General features: G+C 38.5%; 1 protein-coding gene across 1 annotated transcript in view; it reads left to right on the top strand.

Annotated features, from left to right (window-relative positions):
• The window catches only part of ABCB4 (ATP binding cassette subfamily B member 4), an 86,412-nt gene extending 65,902 nt beyond the window's left edge, over positions 1-20,510 (top strand). The window contains 7 exon segments of the mRNA XM_070618126.1: positions 9,427-9,545; positions 11,124-11,264; positions 13,594-13,750; positions 14,706-14,903; positions 16,398-16,625; positions 19,585-19,731; positions 20,303-20,510. Coding sequence (XP_070474227.1) covers positions 9,427-9,545; positions 11,124-11,264; positions 13,594-13,750; positions 14,706-14,903; positions 16,398-16,625; positions 19,585-19,731; positions 20,303-20,506 — 1,194 coding nt within the window. The 3' untranslated portion in view covers positions 20,507-20,510.
• The last annotated feature ends 1,393 nt before the right edge of the window (positions 20,511-21,903 follow it).

The following is a 21,903-nucleotide window of genomic DNA, read 5'->3' as shown; positions in this document are numbered from 1 at the left end:
GAACTGGCCTTCTCTAGGGTTATGTGACGCGGGGCAGACTGTATCTCCACCCCACAGGGAAGAAAGCATTTGGAAGCTGACTTGCTCCAGATGTGTGACACGTAAGTGGTAAAATTAGAATTCCAACCAAGCATGTTTCCACTAAACAAATTACGTGGGATGAAATCCTTTCCCCTTCTCTTAACCTGCACCAGCTGCAGTTCAGCGCAGTGTTTGTGTCATCCCTGGGTTTCTGTTAGAATGCCTCCTTCTCGTGCTCACCCTGCTTCCTCTCCTGGAGTCAGATCTGAAGGACAGTTCATGGTTCTGGGACTTGAGAAGCCCTGGGTTTCCAAAGTTCTTGAAGATCCTCTTGGCTGCTGGCTGTGGGTACTTGAGAGCACCATTTCCTTAACTTCTGTTTGTCACAATTAACTGTTGAGAAAACATCGTGTAGTCTTTGTTTCCTTTCTTCTCTGACCCTGCTGCTTTCCACATTTCAGAAGGGAAAATTGTCAGTAGATAGAATGAAGATAATATTTTCTTAGACTAGTTACATGAAAGAAAACGTCTTGAATCTAGTTAGGATGATAGAATCTTAACTCTAGTAAAAATGGCTAACACTGGAAGTTGTCAGAATTTTGTCGGGAGTAGGGCAGTAAGAATCGAGCAGTATGGCAAACACAACACAACACCTTGGATTATTAGTCTTGGCCTTGCTACTCACAGTGTGTGATCCTAGAGAAGAGCCCCAACTTCTCTGATCCTCATTTTCCACTTATATAAAATGAGAAATTGTACCAAATAATGTCCCATGTTCCTTCCAGCTAACACTCTCCCATTCTAGGGATCAGAGAATAAATAACTCAGACTGACCAGTCTGAAGTTATTTTTTTTATTGAGTTAATGATAGGTTACAATCTTGTGAAATTTCAATTGTACATTAATGTTTGTCAGTCATGTTGTAGGTACACCACTTCACCCTTTGTGCCCACCCCCCACCCCACCTTTCCCCTGGTATCCACTAAACTGTTCTTAGTCCATAATTTTAAATTCCTCATATGAGTGGAGTCATACACAGATTATCTTTCTCTCACTGGCTTATTTCACTTAACATAATTCTCTCAAGGTCCATCCATGTTATTGCAAATGGAATGATTTTGTTCTGTTTTGCAGCTGAGTAGTATTCCATTGTATATATGTACCACATCTTCTTTATCCATTCATCTGTTGCTGGACGCTTAGGTTGCTTCCACGTCTTGGCTATTGTAAACAGTGCTGCAATAAACATTGGGGTGCATAGGACTTTTGGGATTGCTGACTTCAAGCTCTTTGGATAAATACCCAGTAGTGGAATGGCTGGATCGTATGGTAGTTCTATTTTTAATTTATTGAGGAATCTCCATACTGTTTTCCATAGTGGCTGCACCAGTTTGCATTCCCACCAGCAGTGTATGAGGGTTCCTTTTTCTCCACAACCTCTCCAGCATTTGTTGCTATTAGTTTTAGATATTTTTGTCATTCTAACGGGTGTAAGGTGATATCTTAGTGTAGTTTTGATTTGCATTTCCCTGATGATCAGCGATGATGAGCATCTTTTCATGTGCCTATTGGCCATCAGTATATCTTCTTTGGAGAAATGTCTCCAGCCCATTTTTTGATTAGGTTGTTTGATGTTTTGTGGTTGAGTTGCGAGAGTTCTTTATATATTATGGATATTAAGCCTTTGTCAGATATATGACTTGCAAATATTTTTTCCCAGTTAGTGGGTTGTTTTTTTGTTTCAATCCTGTTTTCATTTGCCTTGAAGAAGCTCTTTAATCTGATGAAGTCCCATTTGTTTATTCTTTCTATTGTTTTCCTTCTCTGAGAAGGCATGGTGTCCGAAAAGATCCTTTTAATACTGATGTCAAAGAGTGTACTGCCTATGTTTTCTTCCAGAAGCCTTATGGTTTCAGGTCTCACCTTTAGGTCTTTAATCCATTTTGAGTTTATTTTGGTGAATGGTGAAAAATAATGGTCAATTTTCATTGTTTTACATGTGGCTTTCCAGTTTTACCAGCACCATTTGTTGAAGAGACTTTCTTTTCTCCATTGTATGCCCTCAGATCCTTTGTCAAAGATAAGCTGTCCATAGATGTGTGGTTTTATTTCTGGGCTCTCAATTCTGTTCCATTGATCTGTGCACCTGTTTTTGTACCAGTACCATGCTGTTTTGATTACTGTAGCTTTGTAGTATGTTTTGAAGTCAGGGATTGTGATGCCTCCCATTTTGTTCTTTTTTCTCAGGATTGCTTTAGAAATTCAGGGTCTTTTGTTGCCCCCATATGAATTTTAGGATTCTTTGTTCTAATTCTGTAAAGAATGTCATTGGGATTCTGATTGGGATGGCGTTGAATCTGTAGATTGCTTTAGGTAGTATGGACATTTTAACTATGTTTATTCTTCCAATCCATGTACATGGAATGTCTTTCCATCTCCTTATGTCGTCATCCAATTCTCTCAGAAAGGCCTTGTAATTTTCATTATATAGGTCCTTCGCTTCCTTAGTTAAATTTACCCCAAGGTATTTTATTCTTTTTGTTGCGATTGTGAATGGTATTGTATTCTTGAGTTCTTTTTCTGTTGGTTCATTACTGGAGTATAGAAATGCTACTGATTTATGCAAATTGATTTTATACCCTGCCACTTTGCTGTAGTTGTTGATTACTTCTAACAGTTTTCCAATGGATTCTTTGGGGTTTTCTATATATAAGATCATGTCGTCTGCAAACAGCGAGAGTTTCACTTCTTCCCTCCCTATTTGGATTCCTTTTATTCCTTTTTCTTGCCTGATTGCTCTGGCCAGGACCTCCAGTACTATGTTAAATAAGAGTGGTGATAGAGGGCATCCTTGTCTCCTTCCTGTTTTCAGGGGGATGGGGCTCAGTTTTTGCCCATTGAGTATGATGTTGGCTATGGGTTTGTCGTATAAGGCCTTTATTATGTTGAGGTAGTTTCCTTCTATGCCCATTTTGTTCAGAGTTTTTATCATAAATGGCTGTTGGATCTTGTCAAATGCCTTCTCTGCATCTATTGAGATGATCGTGTGGTTTTTATTCCTCAGTTTGTTGATGTGGTGTATCACGTTGATTGATTTGCGGATGTTGAACCACCCCTGTGTCCCTGGTATGAATCCTACCTGATCCTGATGTATGATTCTTTTGATGAATTGCTGAATTCTGGTTGCCAAAATTTTGTTTAGAATTTTTGCATCTACGTTCATCAGTGATATTGGCCTGTAGTTCTCTTTTTTTGTGGTGTCCTTGTCAGGTTTTGGGATCAGCGTGATGTTGGCCTCATAGAAGGTGTTAGGAAGTGTTCCATCTTGCCTAATTTTTTGGAATAGCTTGAAAAGGATAGGTATTAAACCCTCTCTGAAAGTTTGGTAGAATTCCCCAGGAAAGCCATCTGGTCCTGGGGTTTTATTCTTTGGGATGTTTTTGATTGCTGTTTCAATCTCTTTCCTTGTGATTGGTCTGTTCAAATTGCCTGCCTCTTCTTGAGTGAGCTTTGGGAGATTGTAGGAGTCCAAGAATTTATCCATTTCCTCTAGGTTATCCATTCTGTTGGCATATAGTTTTTTGTAGTATTCTCTTATAATCTGTTGTATTTCTGCAGAGTCTGTTGTTATTTCTCCTCACTCATTTCTGATTTTGTTTATTTGAGCTTTCTCCCTTTTTTTCTTTGTAAGTCTGGCTAGTGGTTTGTCAATTTTATTTGTCTTCTCAACAAACCAGCTCTTTGTCTCATTGATCCTTTCTACTGCATTTTTGTTTCAATAGTATTTATTTCTGCTCTGATTTTTAGTATTTCTCTCCTTCTGCTGACTTGGGCTTCATTTGTTCTTTTTTCTCTAGTTCAGTTAGGTGTGCTTTAAGGTTGTTTATTTGGGATTTTTCTTGTTTGTTAAGATGTGCCTGTATTGCGATGAATTTTCCTCTTAATACAGCTTTTACTGTATCCCATATGAGTTGGTATGGCATGCTATCATTTTCATTTGTTTCCAGGTATTTTTTTTATTTCTTCTTTAATTTCTTCAATGATCCATTGCTTGTTCAGTAGTGTGTTGTTTAGTCTCCACATCTTTGTGCCTTTCTCAGCTTTTTTCTTGTAATTAATTTCTAGCCTTATAGCACTATGATCTGAGAAGATGCTTGTTATTATTTCAATTTTTTTAAATTTGTAGAGGCTTGCCTTGTTTCCCAACATATGGTCTATCCTAGAGAATGTTCCATGTGCACTTGAGAAGAATGTGTATTCAGCTCTTTCAGGGTGGAGTGATCTATATATGTCTATTAAGTCCAATTGTTTTAGTTTTTCGTTTAGCTCCACTCTTTCCTTGTTGATTTTCTGTCTGGATGATCTGTCCATTGATGTGAGTGGGGTGTTGAGGTCCCCTACTATTACTGTGTTGTTTTTAACATCTTCCTTTAGGTCTGTTAATAGTTGCTTTATGAATCTTCGCGCTCCTGTGTTGGGTGCATAGATATTTATAAGCGTTATTTCTTCTTGATGAAGTGTCCCTTTGATCATTATATATTGTCCCTCTGTGTCTCTCTTGACCTGTCTTATTTTGAAATCCACTTGGTCTGATATGAGAATTGCAACACCTGCCTTTTTTTCCTTGCTATTTGCTTGAAGTATTGTCTCCACCCCTTCACCCTGAGTCTGTGTTTGTCCTTGGGGCTGAGGTGTGTTTCCTGGAGGCAACAAATTGTTGGATCTTGTTCTTTAATCCATTTTGCCACTCTGTGTCTTTTTATTGGAGAGTTCAATCCATTCACATTGAGAGTGATTATTGATGCATGTGGACTTAATGCTGTTAATCTGTCGCTCATTATCTTGTTTTCCTACGTTTCTTTTCCTGTGTGCTTTAGCCTACCCATTGACTACTGCAATTTCTTATGCTGGGTTTCTTAGATTTTTCCTTATTTATGATTTGTGACTCTGTTCTGTACTTTATTTTAGTGTCTACCTTGAAGTTTGGATTTAGAATCTCGTGTATAATATAGTCTATTCTCTGGTGGTCTCTTACCTACTTGACCAATACTGATTTAGACCCTTTGCTCTTCCCCTCCTAAATAATTATTTTCATTTTTTATTCCAACTCATCTTATTAATTTTTAGTTAGAGTGCTAAGATCGTCCTTGTTTTGGTAGTTTCCTTACCTTTACCCTAATGCTATAATTGAATATTTGCTATCCTGTTCTGGTTCTATCCATTGGTCTCCCTAGTCTGGATTGTGTCCCCTTTCTCCCTTTTTTCTTTTTTCAAGTATGAGAGCCTTCTTGAGGATTTCTTGTAATGGAGGGCTTTTAGTTACAAATTCCCTTAACTTTTGTTTGTCTGCAAAAGATTTAATTTCTCCCTCATATCTGAAGGAAATTCTTGCTGGATAGAGTATTCTTGGCTGAAGGTTTTTATCCTTTAAAGCTTTGAATCTATCATTCCATTCTCTCCTAGCTTGTAGGGTTTCTGTAGAGAAATTTGCTGACAGTCTGATAGGGGCTCCTTTATAGGTTATTTTCTTTTTTTTCTTACTTCCCTGAGTATTCTCTCCTTATCATTCCTATTTGCCAACTTTACTACCATGTGCCTTGCAGTAGGTCTTTTTACATTGACAAATCTAGGAGATCTAAAACCCTCCTCTACGCACATTTCTCCGTCGATCCCTAGATTTGGGAAGTTCTCTTCAATAATTTCGTTAAGCACACTTTCTGCTCCATTTTCCTTTTCCATATTCTCGGGAATTCCTATGATCCTTATGTTCTTACTCCTCATTGAATCCATTATCTCTTGGAGATTTTCCTCATTTTTTTAAATTCTTAGTTCTCTTTCTTCCTCTGTCTGGCGCCATTCAGCCTGTCTGTCCTCGATTATGCTAATTTTCTCCTCTATGTTGTCTACACGGGCATTCAGGGAATCTGTATTCTGTTTTATCTGGTCCATTGTGTTTTTCATCTCAAGTAATTCTGTTTGATTCTTCTTTATGATTTCAATCTCTTTTGTGAAGTAACTCCAGAACTCTGCTTGTTTCTCTATTTTTCTCTCTACCTCATTGAGTTTTTTTATTATAGCTGCTCTGAATTCATTACCACTTAGTTTACCTAATTCCAAGTCCTCAGGACTTAATTCTGTGTTTTTATTGTTTTCCTTCTGGTCTGGGGCTTTTATAAATTGCTGGATGGTAGAGGAGCAGTTTTTTCTCATGGTGGTAGAATTCAGTTGCAGTTACAGCCTGTCGCCACTAGATGGGGGTCGAGAGTGGCGTGTTAGCTCTCTGCCTTGGGGCAAGATGGCTGCGCCCAATGGCTTTGCTGGGGGGGAGGGGCTGTTACACGCGCCGGTCTGGGTTCAGATCAGTTCTGTTCTCTGGTCTCCCAAGGCCCTTGATTTATAGGGTCCCCGCGGATGGAAGCTTTCCCCCCATCAGTGGGTCTCCACTGAATCAGCGGCAGGAGTCCTGGATGATCCCCCGGTCGCGCGGCCCCTCCCCCGCTCCTTCCCGACCCGAGCCGCAGCGATCGCAGACTCTAGGGGAGGGAGCGATGTTCTCTCCTACCATTCCAGTGCCTCCAAGGGTGTAAGCAAGGTTATGATCTCCGCCTTCTTGGTATTGTAGGTCTCTAACGAGCTGGCATTATGTTTATTCTCTGAAATTCAGTTCTTCCAATCTTTTGTTGCATTTTGGAGGGGAGAGAATCCTGGGTCAGCTCCCCCTGCCATTTTGCTCCGCCCCCTCTGAAGTTATTTTTAATAGCTACTGTAACCTAATAAAGTTTATTTATTTAAAAAAGGTTTTTTTGAGGAAGATTAGCCCTGAGCTAACATCTGCTGTCAATCCTCCTCTTTTTTTTTTTTTTCACTGAAGAAGACTGGCCCTGAGCTAACATCCGTGCCCATCTTCCTCCACACTATATGTGGGACACCTACCACAGCATGGCTTGCCAAGCAGAGCCATGTCCACACCCAGGATCCAAGCTGGCGAAACCCAGGCCACCAAAACGGAACGTGTGAACTTAACTGCTGTGCCACTGGGCTGGCCCCCTAAAGTTTTTTTAAAAATATGAGAGATTCAAAATTTTAAGTAATGTTGATGAAGGGAGATGGAGGTACTATGGACAATCAGACCTGCTGCTTCTGGGCAAATGTGACTCACCATGTCTGCGATAGGCAGTGCATGCTCCAACCATGTATGTAAACACCTATGTAATCTGTCTATGTAAACATCTTATGTAACCCGCATAATGTAAACATTGTCTTCTGGCTCTATGACACTTTTGTCTAGTAGTCGTATAAAAGTGGCCACAGGGGGAGCTGCTGCGTGCCCCCCACATCTGTTGGCCAGAGTGAGTAAAGAGTACGTCTGCCTTGCCATCAGCTGCTTGTGCCGGTTTACAGTTTCCTGAGCCCCATGGTCCTGTCCTTGGCTTTTTCTTTCCTACATACAGTTAATTATGAGCAATTTGATCATATTCAGTTTTGTTTACTCAGTCAACTCTTGATTAACACAGAATAAGGGTTAAAAAGAAGGTCCTGGAAACCACCCCCCCATCACTGTTTTTCAAAAAGAAAAGCTCTCATTGACCTGGGTGCAGATTAATAATGTTTGAATTACCTCAGGATTTGGGATACATTTCCATTTTCTGAAATAGGCTTGGTAATGAGGGTGTTGATTCCTTGGCCTGGAAGCAAGCAGGTGAAAGTAGGCTGCATGGTAACACTCTTGACTCAAGCCCCGCCTAACTACTGAGATTGAAGGCCTGCTGAACAAGGGTTAACTCTCAAAACAGTTAATCCATGACTAGAAAATCAAGACCTGAGTGTAAAGACATTAACAACTAATTCCTCCTTGTGTAAATTACAAAGCAGGGGAAGCAGAATAGCATAGTGGGTTGAGAACATGGACTTGGCATCAGATAGCCTGATATAGAATCCTTGCTCACCTACTTTCCACGCTACAGCTTCAGGCAGATCATGTAACTTCTCCGTGCCTCAGTTCGCTTGTCTGTGAAAATAAGAATAATATTTCCCTCACAGGGTTATTGTGAGGCTGAGATCATGTCAGTTAAATGAGTTAATACCTGTTACATGGTAAAAGCTTAACAAGTATTTCTCTATTCTGGTTTTTATTACTTTTAGATTTTTCATAGATAGTAAAGATATAAGGTTATTCAAACTAAAGTATCAAATGTCTTGCTTTCATCTGTTTGCAGAAGCTGAGAACTGAGGTAAAAGTCTCAAAGCTGATGAAATAAAAACCTAAGATAAAATCTTATGTTCCTTATGTCAATGGTTTAGATTACTCAACTGCAGAACTATGATTTAGATCAAATAGGTGAGTCATAGACAATTAACATTAGTCAGGAGTGGTTTGGCTATAAGAATGAGAAAACTCCGTTGGCTGGTTTGAATAAAAAGGGGTTTGGGGTAAGGACACAAGGAGGTGCGGGGCATACAGATGGTTTGTGTTAACTGGAAGTTGCCAGCAGCTCCCTCCTAGAGTCACAAGCTCTGTTGTCGCTGAATGTCTCTCCCCATTTGTTCTGTTCCTCCACTGCTGTATATTGAGACCAGCTTCCTACACATCCCCAGTGTGGCTCCCCAATGGTGACCTTTGCCTCTGAATGAATCTCTAGGACCTCGCAGTTCAAGCAGTTGTCTCCAAGTCCAGGAAACCAAATCTGATTGGCCTAGATGACTCAGGCGTCTGCCCCTGGTTTAACTGGGGATTTTTAAGGTAGGGTCATGTTGTTTACAATTGAGATCTTCTTTCCAGTTGAGGGTGAACAGTTTCTCTAGGTAGGAATATGCTTATGGAGGAAATGGTTAGCACCTCCAATGGGCCCTTAGAAATCGCTTAGCGTGATTCTCTCTTTTAGGATCTACCCTGTGAAGAAAGCAAGAACACAAACAAGTGTGACTAAAGCCTGTCAAGGAACTGCCTGGTGGCAGGGCTGGGAATAGAATCAGGCTTCTGGGGCCTCATTAGCTCCAGCTTTCTATTATTCCTTAATTCTCTTAAAGTTCAAAATAGCGTAAGGTCATAGGTAATGGCAAGTATATATTTATATGTCAAACATCAAATGGACAGAAAAATGTAGCTGCATGAAGTATATATAACTAAGGGGATGGAATAAATTGAGAATTTCAATGTTCTTGCCCTAAGCTGGTCAGTCCTCCCTAGGCATACGAAGACTCGCCCACCATTCTTGGCACAACCAGAGGTGCTTTTAAGATTGCTAGTTTTGTTGTAGAGCTGGTCTTGAAGAACACATTGTACCTTTGCTTTCAAAGCTGAAGGAATTTAAAACCCATCCACATAACCTTCAGGATTCTTTTGACAGAGCCCTAAGGTTTATGTTATTCATTATTTCAGAAGTGAAAGCCCCACTTCTAATCAAGATCTGTTCCACATTACACGTGGCAACAGAGGCAATGGAAAATATTTGGACCGTTGTGTCCTTGACCCAGGAAAGAAGATTTGAATCAATGTATGTTGAAAAAGTGTATGGAGCTTACAGGTAAGAAGCGTATGTTGTCACTAAGAACCTAGTGCTTCCCTGAGGCTGAATTATTGTCCCCAAAAGATAAAAACTCTGATGCTCCAAACAATGATAGGACTGTAAGGATGACATTTATAATTATCTCACTGAAAATAAGTAGCTTTTTGATGTGACTGGGCCACAAGCTTGGATTTTTGCATCTCTTGTAAAAGCTGAGAGGTGCAGAGGACTGCACAAGTGTTTGCCCACCAGTGTGGGCAACACAAACGACCCATCTGGGGGATTCAGGAGAAACATTCTGTTAGGGAATTGCTCAAACCTTTGTTTTCTTTGGAATGTGTAGACTGAACCTGAACATGAGACTTGTTATTTGGTTAAAGTATTCCTTTGTTCTCTGGGTGAGGATCAGATCCAACTTACTCTGCAAACAGACACATAGCCTGTTTCACTGGTTTTCACTTGAGTAATTCAAGAAACTCCTAGCGGCGCTATTTGCCACTTGTTTCCAACCATGGCCTGTGTTTATAAATGAATGTATTTTAACACTAACAAAATTGAACACAACTTAGATTAAAAGTTTGTAGTCTAGAACAATAGTTTGAATACTTACAAATTTGGAAAGAGACAGTTGAAATCTCAATGTATTCCATCTCCTTAGTTATATATATACTTCATGCGGCTTCATTTTTCTGTCAGTTGGATGTTTGACATATAAATGTATATGTGCCATTACCTATGACCTTATGGTTTATTTTGAACTTTAAGAGAATTAGGAAGAATAGAAATCTGTAGCTAGTTTTTTATTTGATTATAAAGGTTCGACAGCAATGTAAATTGTTTAGTCCTAATAAGTATTATAACACCGTGCTAGTGGCATATAAGTTAAACTATCCAAATCAGAAGTACTTTGAATTTTCCTTCATGGCAAATGTCGTCCTTCTAATCTGAGAGTAAATAAATTATTGGAGGATTTAAAATAAAATATAATAAAGTAGCTATGCGAACAAAGTATAGCATGAGATCTAATTAGAAATGATGCTGAGCAAATTGTATTGGGACTGGTGGGATCTAGTTCGGGGAAAAACTTCTGATGTGTGTCTGTGTAAACCTCAGTGACCGGACTTTTCTGAATCAAACAAGAATTTTGACATAAGAGACTATAACTAATAAAAGAACATAAGATAATATTAAAGAAATCAGATTCAGACAATTCGAACTTTAGTCCTAACTTTGACAGCCTCGATATTTTTGGCACGACAATCAAGTTTACATCACAGGAGTTGAATATTTGAGTCATCAGATAAATACTGTGTAATAACAGCGACTATCATTTGAGCAACCTCTAAGAGCTGGTACTATGCTAGATATTCATATTGTTTATTTAGTTCTCAAAACAGTCCTGCATCATACTGGCTGTCCCCAGCGTACAAATCAGAAAACTGATGCAGAGGGAGGTTAAGTTACTTACTCAAACTAATATAACTGGAGGCAGAATTTAAACCCAGGTTGACTAGACTTAGAAGCTGTGCTCTTTCCACAACACAGTGTTAAGAGAGGCTGAGGAGATGGTTATGAATATACTGATATGCTTTTCAGGAATTCTGTGTGGAAGGCACGCATCTATGGAACTACTTTTAGTATTTCATGAGCATTTATGTATTTTTCCTATGCTGGTTGTTTTTTATTTGGTGCCTATCTCATTATGAATGGACATATGCGTTTCAGAGATGTTATTCTGTAAGTAACTTCAAAGATATTAAGATTATTCTATAATATGGTTTCAATAGGTCTATGCAAAAGTTTGGAGTAGAAAAAACTGATTTGTTCTAAGATGAGGTCAAAGAGTTGAATCCACCACAGAAATCTTATCTTTTCAATATTTCAAGTACAAATTTAATCATCCACATGGACTAAAATTAACCAAGCTCATGAAAATGATCATAAACCAGAATTTTAGTAATACGTAGAATTCTAGCTAGTAGGACAGCAAATTTTGTCACTTGTAGAATGTAGGCAGAAATAAATCATAATTAGAAAGTTGCTGGTGGCCATGGGCTCAAAACAGAGGGTTAAATAGCTTATTATTTATCTGCAAACATAGATGGCCATGGGATGGGACAAGGGGATGGGAAAGCTTGAATGAAGTCTAGCAAAGGCTCTCTCCCCTAACCATTAGGCCTAGGATGACCCTGCCAACACGTGCCTCTTAGCCTCTCCTTTTTTCCATGATTTCCAAGGCTAACCAATGGACTTTCTAATTGATGCAATCCTTTTATCAAAATATGTTAAATATATTCAATTAGGATGCAGTCTAGTCTTGCCAAAAGGAAGCCATTCTTTTTAAGATGGCTTGGCATATTTCTGCTCTGATGGGATGATTTTAAAGCAATAGTGAACAAGCTTTTTTTGAATAGGGTCAAGAAAAGGAAAGAGAAGGTGTTTAAGAACTCTTCTTTTGTTTTCGTCCAATATTAAAATGACCATGAAAATAGTAAATGCAGTTTTTGTATCAGTCAGGATCCCAGCAGGAAACAAATGCCACTGTAAATGGGGTTTGCTAAAGGATCAATTTATAAAGGAGTGAGCAGTACCCAGGGGAGCTGTTAACATCTCAGCAGTTCCCAGCTAGGAACTAGGAAGACTCTGAGCCTAAGGGGAAAGCGGAGGGAAAGATTTTCAGAACGCCCTGTAGGGGTTTTCTGTGGCCTTTGATGGAGTGACACCAATAACACACTAATCCAACAAGAAAAAAGCCAATGAAACAAATACCTTGGCTTCACTCTCCTCCAGCCCTCCCATCCTCTGCTAGCGCCTTTGATTGCCAAACCCCATCAGCAGCCAGAGGAAAGGAAAACCTTTCCAGGCAGTCCATGAAGGTCAGCCTCTCAGGCATGGAGTACGATGGCACAAGATAGAGGCAGGTAGAGAGTAGAAAGTGGTTTTGGAGGGACAAATGGAAATATCCAGTTCTGGGAATTACAACTTAGAGTACTTCTGTTGTCTAGAAAAATATCACTGAGAAAACTCGCCCTGCTTTTTTTATTGTTTTGTTTTTACTATTGAAATGTTAAATTCTGGATAACTGGAAGATAGCTTTTTAATCTTTCGTGTTAAAGCTAGATTGCAGGCTGTACAGGAAAGCTAGGCAGCTACATGTGGGTTATTCGTCACTATTTTAAAATTTAAATTTTGGTAACTAACCTTATCAAGTATTTAAGGCAGAACTCTACTATACCCACCATTCCCGCCCCCATGTACTTAAAGCACATTTTAATATCTTAGATCTAGAAGTTTGGGAGATGAAAATTTTAAGTTCTCCATTATTATTAGGGATTTTCCTACCTTCCCCTTTCTCTGGGGCGCTCTGGTACTAGAAGTAAATAGCTTTGTGGAGATGTTGATCTCAGAATCTTTAACCCTTCCTAAAACTTGTAATCCATATCCATTCTTTAAAGAACATATAATTGGAAAATAGACCTTTAGCTTAGGACAATTGTTTTTTTAGGGTAGCGTCAATAGTTATTTTAATTGTAAGAGAAAAGCTATTTGTGGTAAAGGCTTATTTTCCCTAATAAAAATTCTTTAAGTATGGTGATTATTATTATGTTGGTGCAGGAGTGTAGAAGAAACCACAAACCAGAAGTCAGAGCCATGGATTCAGTAGGAAACCTCATTCCTTGTCTGGTACTGATCACACCCCTTAAGCGCTCGGTGCTTCAGTTCCCTCAACTCTGAAAAGGGCATAACTAGTTTCTAAAATTATTCAGATTCAGTTATAAGTCATTTCCTGAAAGAGAAGAACTTTAGAAAGTTACATTAACTCTAGGAAATTAGGGGCTCCTAAGGGAAGCCGGAAACAGGAGAGAAAAAGTCATCCCTCAGGTGGTGGATCCTGCCTCTCCTCTATATCTCCTTAGTTCCTAGAATTTCATGGAAATATGGGTGGGTGGTGGGAGGAGGATGACTAAGGGGGTAAAAAGGTCGATATTGGTAAGCAGTATGCCTTTACACTTTCAAACATCCTGGAGCTACTTATATAAGCTAATTTTTTTATTCCTCCGTGCAGGGTGTTTTCAGCAGTTGTGTTGGGCACAGTGGCTCTAGGACATGCTAGTTCCTTTGCTCCAGACTATGCTAAAGCCAAGCTGTCTTCAGCTTACTTATTCATGCTGTTTGAAAGACAACCTTTGATTGACAGCTATAGTGAAGAAGGCCTGAGCCCTGTGAGTTCTCTGCTGCTTGATGAGTGCTTGGTTAATTTGTTCCTAAAGGTTTGCTGTCTGCCAGACTGTAACTACAGGCTAAATTTATAGTGATTACACCAACATTTATTTAGCTTATTTTGTGATATTTACAGGGCTAATATTTGGCCAACTTTCCCGGTATTTTAAAATTTCATAGGGGCTTTTAAGGATTCTGAAGTTTAGCACATAAAAAGTAAAGAAAAAAAAATAGTCCAGATGTACTGGATCAGAATAATTTCTATGAAAATTGTTAGTTATTTCTCTATAAAGGTATATGCATATAGTTCTGTATGTAAATGCAATTAGTAATTTGACTCTAATCACATTTTGTAAAGACTGAGTTACAATTGGTAAGAAGCCCGCCTTAATCGCAGTAGGAGTGATAATCCTCCATGACCTCCATAGTTAACTCAGACTTAGATCTGAGTGTTCTTTGCATGACACAAGCTGCTGCACATTTTAATACACGAGAGGCAGTGTGGGTAAAGAGATGGAGACCTGCGCAATCTTTCTTGGATTTTACTAGGTATTTTGTGTTCTGAGAAAATTGCTGTGCACAGTGAGTGAGATAAAGAGGTTACTGTGCATTGAGATCATAGATAGAAACTGCTGTTAAATTCCCAGCCTTGGAGACTTTGGCCACTGGCTTGGCTCCAGCCTCAGAATCATCATTGGGAAAGCTAAATAGTTGTCTTAAATGAACTAGAAATCAAGTTTAGATAATTCTCTGTAATATGACTTTATCTATCTCCCATCTTCATGTTATATAAACAAGAATTTGCTATCAATATTAACTGGTGCCAGTACTGTACTGAATATGAATTTTATGGTTCTCCACTAGAGTCTTTGGTAAACTCTCCTTGAAATAACACTTTTCATTCCAATAATTATCAGACCAATCCTAATAGCAACATTAAAAGAAGTTTTTCTTTAGGATAAATTTGAAGGAAAGGTGACCTTTAATGAAGTCATGTTCCACTATCCCGCCTGGTCCAATGCGCCAGCGCTTCAGGGGCTGAGCATTGAGGTGAAGAAGGGCCAGACGCTCGCCCTCATGGGCAGCAGCGGCTGTGGGAAGAGCACAGTGGTCCAGCTCCTTGAGTGGTTCTACGACCCCATGGCTGGAACAGTGGTGAGCACACTTTCTTAAATTAGTAATCTGATTTGAGGCTGTATTTTAAGTGGCTAAACTAATATTTCCGTAATGGAAAAAATTGGACAAGTAAAGACCTATAATCCTGTTTGATACAATGACCACATGCTATAAACCCCAAACGGGCAGCCATAGTCAGACAAATATATGAGGACAATAGGGTAGAAGATCTGGAATTTAGTATTCAGAAAATACTGAATATGAAGTTGACCTCTACCCAGCCATGAGCCTTTTGAGCCAGACTAATCCTCTTAAGTAAACACTCACTTCCTGATTTGTAAAGGTAAGCTGCAAACTTCTGCCAGAACTCTGAGTAGACTCCCAGGAGAGGCTAGTGCCTGCTTATTCCTGCCCCACCTCTGCTTTGCCTTATCTCTCTAATCCTGGACTCTAGACTGTCTGACTTTGACTTTGACCTTGCCTACAGCCCTTTTCATATTTGACTTTTGTCATTGACTTTCTGATATCTAGCCCCTTGCTCTCCTCCATGAGGGGAGCCTTAGCTCTTACTGATAATGCCAGCATCTCCCATTAGCTTGGGATGGCACCCGCTGACCTAGCCCTTGGGAGCCCACTCCCATATGGACAGTCAGCACAGCATTACACCTTGTTTATTTGTTTCTTTTTGGGAAATCTTATGCTTCCACTATTACAATTACTCTGCAGGTATGAATACAGGCAAACCAGCTTAACAACCATCTGTAGGTATGCTGTGCTAACACCATGGTGGGAATTTATTTATTTATTGAGACGTCAAGACTACTTGGACTTGTCTCTGTTCCTTCGCCTGTGACCTTTACCTTGCAGGAAGCTGCATTCTTAGTTACTTAATCCTCTAGAAGCATCATGCCTCCTGCTTATAGCAAATAAAAAATAATCAAAACCGCCAACAACAAAACCATTCTCCCAAACACACTGCCCTTTGAGCTTGTTCATTTTCCATTGAACTCGTGTCCTTAGTGCTGTGAAAAAGAGAAATGGGAGAAGTGGAAGGCTGGTCATTCTCAGGGGAAAGAGAGGTAGAGGTAGGACAGGAGGTAACCAACTTGCAGATCTGGGGCATGCTACTGCTCTGCTGTTTTTTCTGGTATTCCTGGAGGAGGGGGGAATAAAGTCAAGTCGAATGATTGGAATCGTTCAGGGGACAGCAGATATGAGTAGGACACCTAATGGCAGACCTCTTTACAGCAGAGGATGATGGTACACTTGCCTGGTGGGGAGCAGATAAGAACAAAGAGAGGATTGTGGAAAGACAGGGCCAAACATGCTACCATTTTGCCAGTTAGACCAAAATAGGGATGGCCTAATCACCTCTGAAATCATTTTGTTGGCTCTCTTGGCTTCCAACTCTCTAAGTTCTGTGAGGCTCAGTATTTCACAAACTGCTGATGCCTACATGCAACAATCCTCCGAGTGGTTAATCTGGTAACTTACTGTTTAGTTATTTTTTTTCTTTTTAAGCCCTTCTTATAGTTTGTGGACTTTGATTTTCAGCTCCTAGATGGTCAAGAAGCAAAGAAATTCAATGTCCAGTGGCTCAGAGCCCGGCTTGGAATTGTGTCCCAGGAGCCCATCCTGTTTGACTACAGCATTGCTGAGAATATTGCTTAGGGAGGCAACAGCTGGGTTGTATCACAGGACGAAATTGTGAGTGCAGCCAAAGCAGCCAACGTATGTCCTTTCATTGAGACCTTACCCCACGTAAGTTAAGTGGTAACTTCCTAAGATGAAATCAGAATCAACTACAGTTTTCCTTCTCAGAGCAGTTCCCAAAGTTATACTCCAACAAAGTCTTGTAGCAGAATTTGTCTATTTACTATCACTGTGACCTTGGGCAAGACACTGAACTTCATTACCGAGTTTCCTTATTGGTAAATGGGAATATTAGTTGTCATGTCTACCTCATACAAATGTAGTAAGAAGCAAATGATGTGATATTAAGTCAAAGCACTGTATCTCAGGTGGCAAACTGGTGACTGTGGGCTGCATTCAGACTGCAGTCATATTTGGTTTATCCCTTATGGTACTTTCTTTAAGTATTTTGAGACACTTATAGGTTCAAATGCAGTTGTAAGGAATGCAGAGATCTTATATACCCGTTTACCTAGGTTCCTTCAATGACATCTTGCAAAACCATAATATAATATCACAACCATGATATTGACCTTGATACAGTGCACTGATCTTATTCAGACTTCCCCACTCTTGTATGCATTTATATGTGTGTATTTAGTTCTACGCAATTTTATTGCATGTGTAGACTCACGTAGCCACTACCAAAGATACAGATCATTTCCGTCACCACAAAAATCCCTTATGTTGCTCCTTTATAACCACACACCCCTCCTTCCCGCCCCCATGCCCCCCAACCTCTGACAACCACAGACTGTTCTCCATTTCTGTAATTTTCTACTTTAAGAATGTTATATAAACATACATACACTATACAACCTTTTGAGATTAGCTTTTTCACTCAGCATAATTCCCTGAAGTTGCGTGTATCTAGAGTTCATTCCTTTTTATTGCTGAGTAGTATTCCACGGTATGGCTGTACCGCAGTTTAACCATTCATTGGATGAAGCCTATCTAGGTTGTTTCTAGTTTTTGGCTATTAAGAATAAAGCTGGTATAAATATTTTTCAGTACAGGTTTTAGTGTGAATCTAATTTTGTTTCTCTGGCATAAACACCCAGGAGTGCAATTGCTGAGCCATATGGTAACTGCATGTCTAATTTTACAAGAAACTGCAAAACTGTTTTCCAGAGTGGTTGTGCCATTTTACATTCCCACTAGCAAGCATGAGAGATAGTTTTTCTGAATCTTTGTCAGAATTTGCTGTTGTCACTATTTTTTCCATTCTGATAGGTGTGTAGTGGTATCTCATTGTGGTTTAATTTGCATTTCCTAATGGCAAATGAGGTTGAATATCTTTTTATTTATTTATTTGCCATCTATAGCTCCTCTTTGATGAAATGTCTCTTCATTTTGCCCCTTTTCTAATTGGATTTTATTTTTTTAACTGTTGAGTATTGACAGACTTTTATATATTCTAGCTATTAGTCCTTTGTCAAATATGTAGTTTGCAAATATTTCCTCCCAGTCAGCAGTATTGACAGACTTTTACATATTCTAGTTATTAGTCCTTTGTCAGATATGTAGCTTGCAAACATTTCCTTTTCCATTCTTTTAACAAGGTCTTTCACAGAGCTAAAGAATTTTGATGAGGTCCAATTCATCAATTTTCCTTCTACAGATTGTGCTTTTGGTGTCAAGTCTAAGAACTCTTTATCTAGCCCTAGATCCTGAAGATTTTTTACATTTTACTTTTAAGTCCATGCTCCATTTTTAGATAATTTTGGCATAAGGTTTTCTTTAATGTTTCATTTTATTCCTTTGGAGAGAACATGTACTCTCCAGTTTCCATGGTCCCCAACACTCCCTATTACCTCATTATAGCTGCTCTGACTGTAGCCAAGTGCAGCGAAGTCAATATGGATTTGAAAAATATCCAAGGTAGAGTTCAATGAAAACAGTTTTCTCCAGTGACTGGTAAACATGAGTAGTCCCGAAAAGATGACTTGAGATCCCTAAAACTGACGGCAGGGATCATTCATCTTGTGGCACTCATCTAACTTCTGAGGTGCTACTGGATTAAAGTGAGTAGAGCCTCATTATCTTTACGGTTATATTCTGCTATAATTAGAAATCACACTCACTCACAAATAAAACTTAAAACCCTCATGTTAGCCTTACCACCCCTTAACACATAAGTCATTGACTGCAAACAAATATTGGATTTGACTGTGAGTAAAAAAAACTGTAAAGCTTCAGCTTTTAACTTACATTGGACTTGAGGATATTAATTCACATGATGTACGTTGAATTCAGTTCACTGCAAACTGAACCAAATTAATTTATACCTTTATTCATTCTATCCTTTTCCGGCTTAGAGTGTTCTCTCAATGTCCAGTTTCCCAACTTCTCTACAAAGGTATCCTTCCTTCATTTATTTCCCCTACTTCTCCTCTCCCCTCTTATCACCACAATTTCTATTTCCCTCTTCTGATCTTTCACAGCATGTTATGTTTACTACTCATTTGGTACTTACTTGACCTTTATTGAGTGCTGTATATTTTTCTCTTTAGATTATAAATTCCTTCAGGGTAGGAAAGAAGCTGAATTTATTTTTATACTTCTCACACTTCTTGGCATAACAGGTACTCAGTAAATATTTAAGTGAATGAATGAGTTTAAAAGAGAATAAACTAGGCTCCATGTAGGTCATATGAATATTTCAAATTAAAAATTTTTTAAAACCTTGAAAACATTAACATTTAACCTTTTTAGGACTCCAATGACAGCAGATCAACTGATAGTATGATAATGGTAGGAATTTGAGAATTTGTTGTAAAATACCATTCAGAAGTAAAGGCACTAGTTTTCCAGTTGGATTTTGAAAATGAACATTCTGTTAAATGCAAATAACATTATAACATTAAATGGACAACTACCTAGTTGTTATGGAAGCTTTGTTGATTCTAAATGTTTTTTTCCTTATAAGCAGAACTGTCAAATGTTTAGAAATAAAAGTTTATCAACATACCATCAATAATCTTTCTGGGTTAGAATTTTATTAACTTTATTAGTGGCTACCTCGCAGAAATATGAAACAAGAGTGGGAGATAAAGGGACTCAGCTCTGAGGAGGTCAAAAACAGAGGATTGCTATTGCCCGAGCCCTCATCAGACAACCTCAGATCCTCCTGTTGAATGAAGCTACATCAGCTCTGGATACTGAAAGTGAAAAGGTGTGGCCTCCGAACTCATGTCCCATTTAATCTGTAAAACAGCAGTCTTTTGTGCTGGCAACCATGAAAAAAATGATGTCAACACAGGAAAAAAAGGTAAACAGAAATTTAGACAGTGGTTATTTTGAGGTAGAATATTTTATTTTGTTCCTTTCACTATTTTCTGAATTTTCTAAAATGACCACATATTACCTTTATAAACACAAAAAAAGTAAAGCATTCAAAAGAAAAAAAGCTGTATAAGTCACATTTTCAGCACAATAATGGAAAAGCTGGAAAATGATAACAGGGAAATAGTTAAGTAAAATATCATATTGTGACTAGTTAGAAAACAAATAATTGTAAGGATTATTTATAGTGTGAGAATCCATTTTTATTACGATTAAAAAAGATAACTATAGGTAATAGCGATTATGTAAATACATGCATAAAGCCAAAGCTTCAAAGAGATGAGAAAAGAAATAAAAGGTAAATTTTTTTGCTTAGATAGTAAAATTTTTAAATTTCCTTTAATGTTAAAACTCATTTATACAATTTTTAAGATAAGGCTTCTGTTCTGATTTATCATTAGATAGTCCAAGAAGCCCTAAACAAAGCCAGAGAGGACCGCACCTGCATCGTGGTCACTCACCGTCTGTCCACCATCCAGAACGCACACTTAGTAGTGTTTCAGAATGGCAGAGTCAAGGAGCATGGCACACACCAACAGCTGCTAGCACAAAAAGGCATCTATTTTTCTATGGTCAGTGTCCAGCTGGGGTCACAGAACTTTTGAACTCTTGTTGTAGTATATTCCAAAAATAAATTCAAATCATTCTACAGCTTTTTCTGCCTTATAAAAGAAGTTTATAAGTCATCATAAATATAGGTATATATTATTCTAGATCAATTTAGAACATCCAATATGTTCTAAATCCAATATGTTTCATATGACAGCATTTGAAATTTAGGAGTTACAAGTGACACCTGTCTTGATGAAGAATGAAAATAACCTAGCTCTTCCTGAGTTATCAGAAACATACAGAAGAGAAGAAGAAAGTTCAGGTATTTAAGCAGTAGAATTAATAGAAGTCACAGACATAAGGAAAGTTCTTATGGTCCTGAATAGTTGTGTAGATAACAGGATGGTTTGGGAACAATTTTCCCAAGAACAAAGGAAAAATAAATTGTTCAAAAGTCTGCTCTTTCCCTTAGTAAGTTTCCAAATTTATTCTATTGGAGAAGTGAAGTATTTTAAAATGAATATATTCCCAGCTTTAACATCAAAGTCCAAGAGTAAATGCAATTGTCCTTAGATAAGCTATGAAGGCACACATCTGTTCCATAAGGCAAGAAAGCAGCACACCATCAAGTATTACTTTTAAAAAATGTTTAAAATTTCTTAGTAAAAGTTGCACATATTATCTTAGTGCAACTTGAAATACTGGAAATATCAATAATAAAATGCTGAGTTTCTATAACAACTGTATTTTTACTGGTAATTCTAATTTTCCCAGGTATTAATCCACTTCTCCTACAAGAGGGAAGTATGTTTAGACAGAGAACAAAAAAGTATTCCAGGCAACCTTTGGAAGTTAACCACACTGAAATGTTTTTTCTATAATTTTCCATTTGTTTTCTCCATAATCTACTGCAGCAATATAAATTGTCATTGCTGTGACAGGTTGTTTAGGTAGTAAACTATCCATAACAACTTCTTCTATCTGTAATAAACCAGACATTACTAGAGAATTTTTCAAATGTGACCGTGTGTATCAGTGGACTGAATTCCAGATTAACCAAAAGAAGAGTAGGGCAAGGGGTACATTACCACGGTGACTCAAAGTGAACAGAATTCAACCTACTCTTGTTTAATTATTCCAAAAGCTGCCTGATAAGGACCATGGGACTTCTGCCTCTGGAAATTCTGACTCAGTTCCTCTGGGTTGAGGGCCAGGAATATCTTTGTAAAAAGCATTCCGGGTGATTTTTAACTTCAGGTAGGTTAGGGAAACGTGTTGAAGCATGAATGAGAAGAGATTTCTCTGCAGAAGGTGATCAGCTTTTAAAATATCCAAGTCTTTAGACATTATTTAAGAACAACCAACCAAATAATTCTAAAGGCCCTGCTTATCTAGTCTACAAAATAGTACAAGTGAGGAAAAAGGTCCATAGTTCAGATTTCATCTTCCT

This window comes from Equus przewalskii, chromosome 4 (assembly GCF_037783145.1).
Source record: "Equus przewalskii isolate Varuska chromosome 4, EquPr2, whole genome shotgun sequence".
Lineage (NCBI taxonomy): Eukaryota > Metazoa > Chordata > Mammalia > Perissodactyla > Equidae > Equus > Equus przewalskii.
This window is presented reverse-complemented; position numbering and strand designations above follow the sequence as displayed.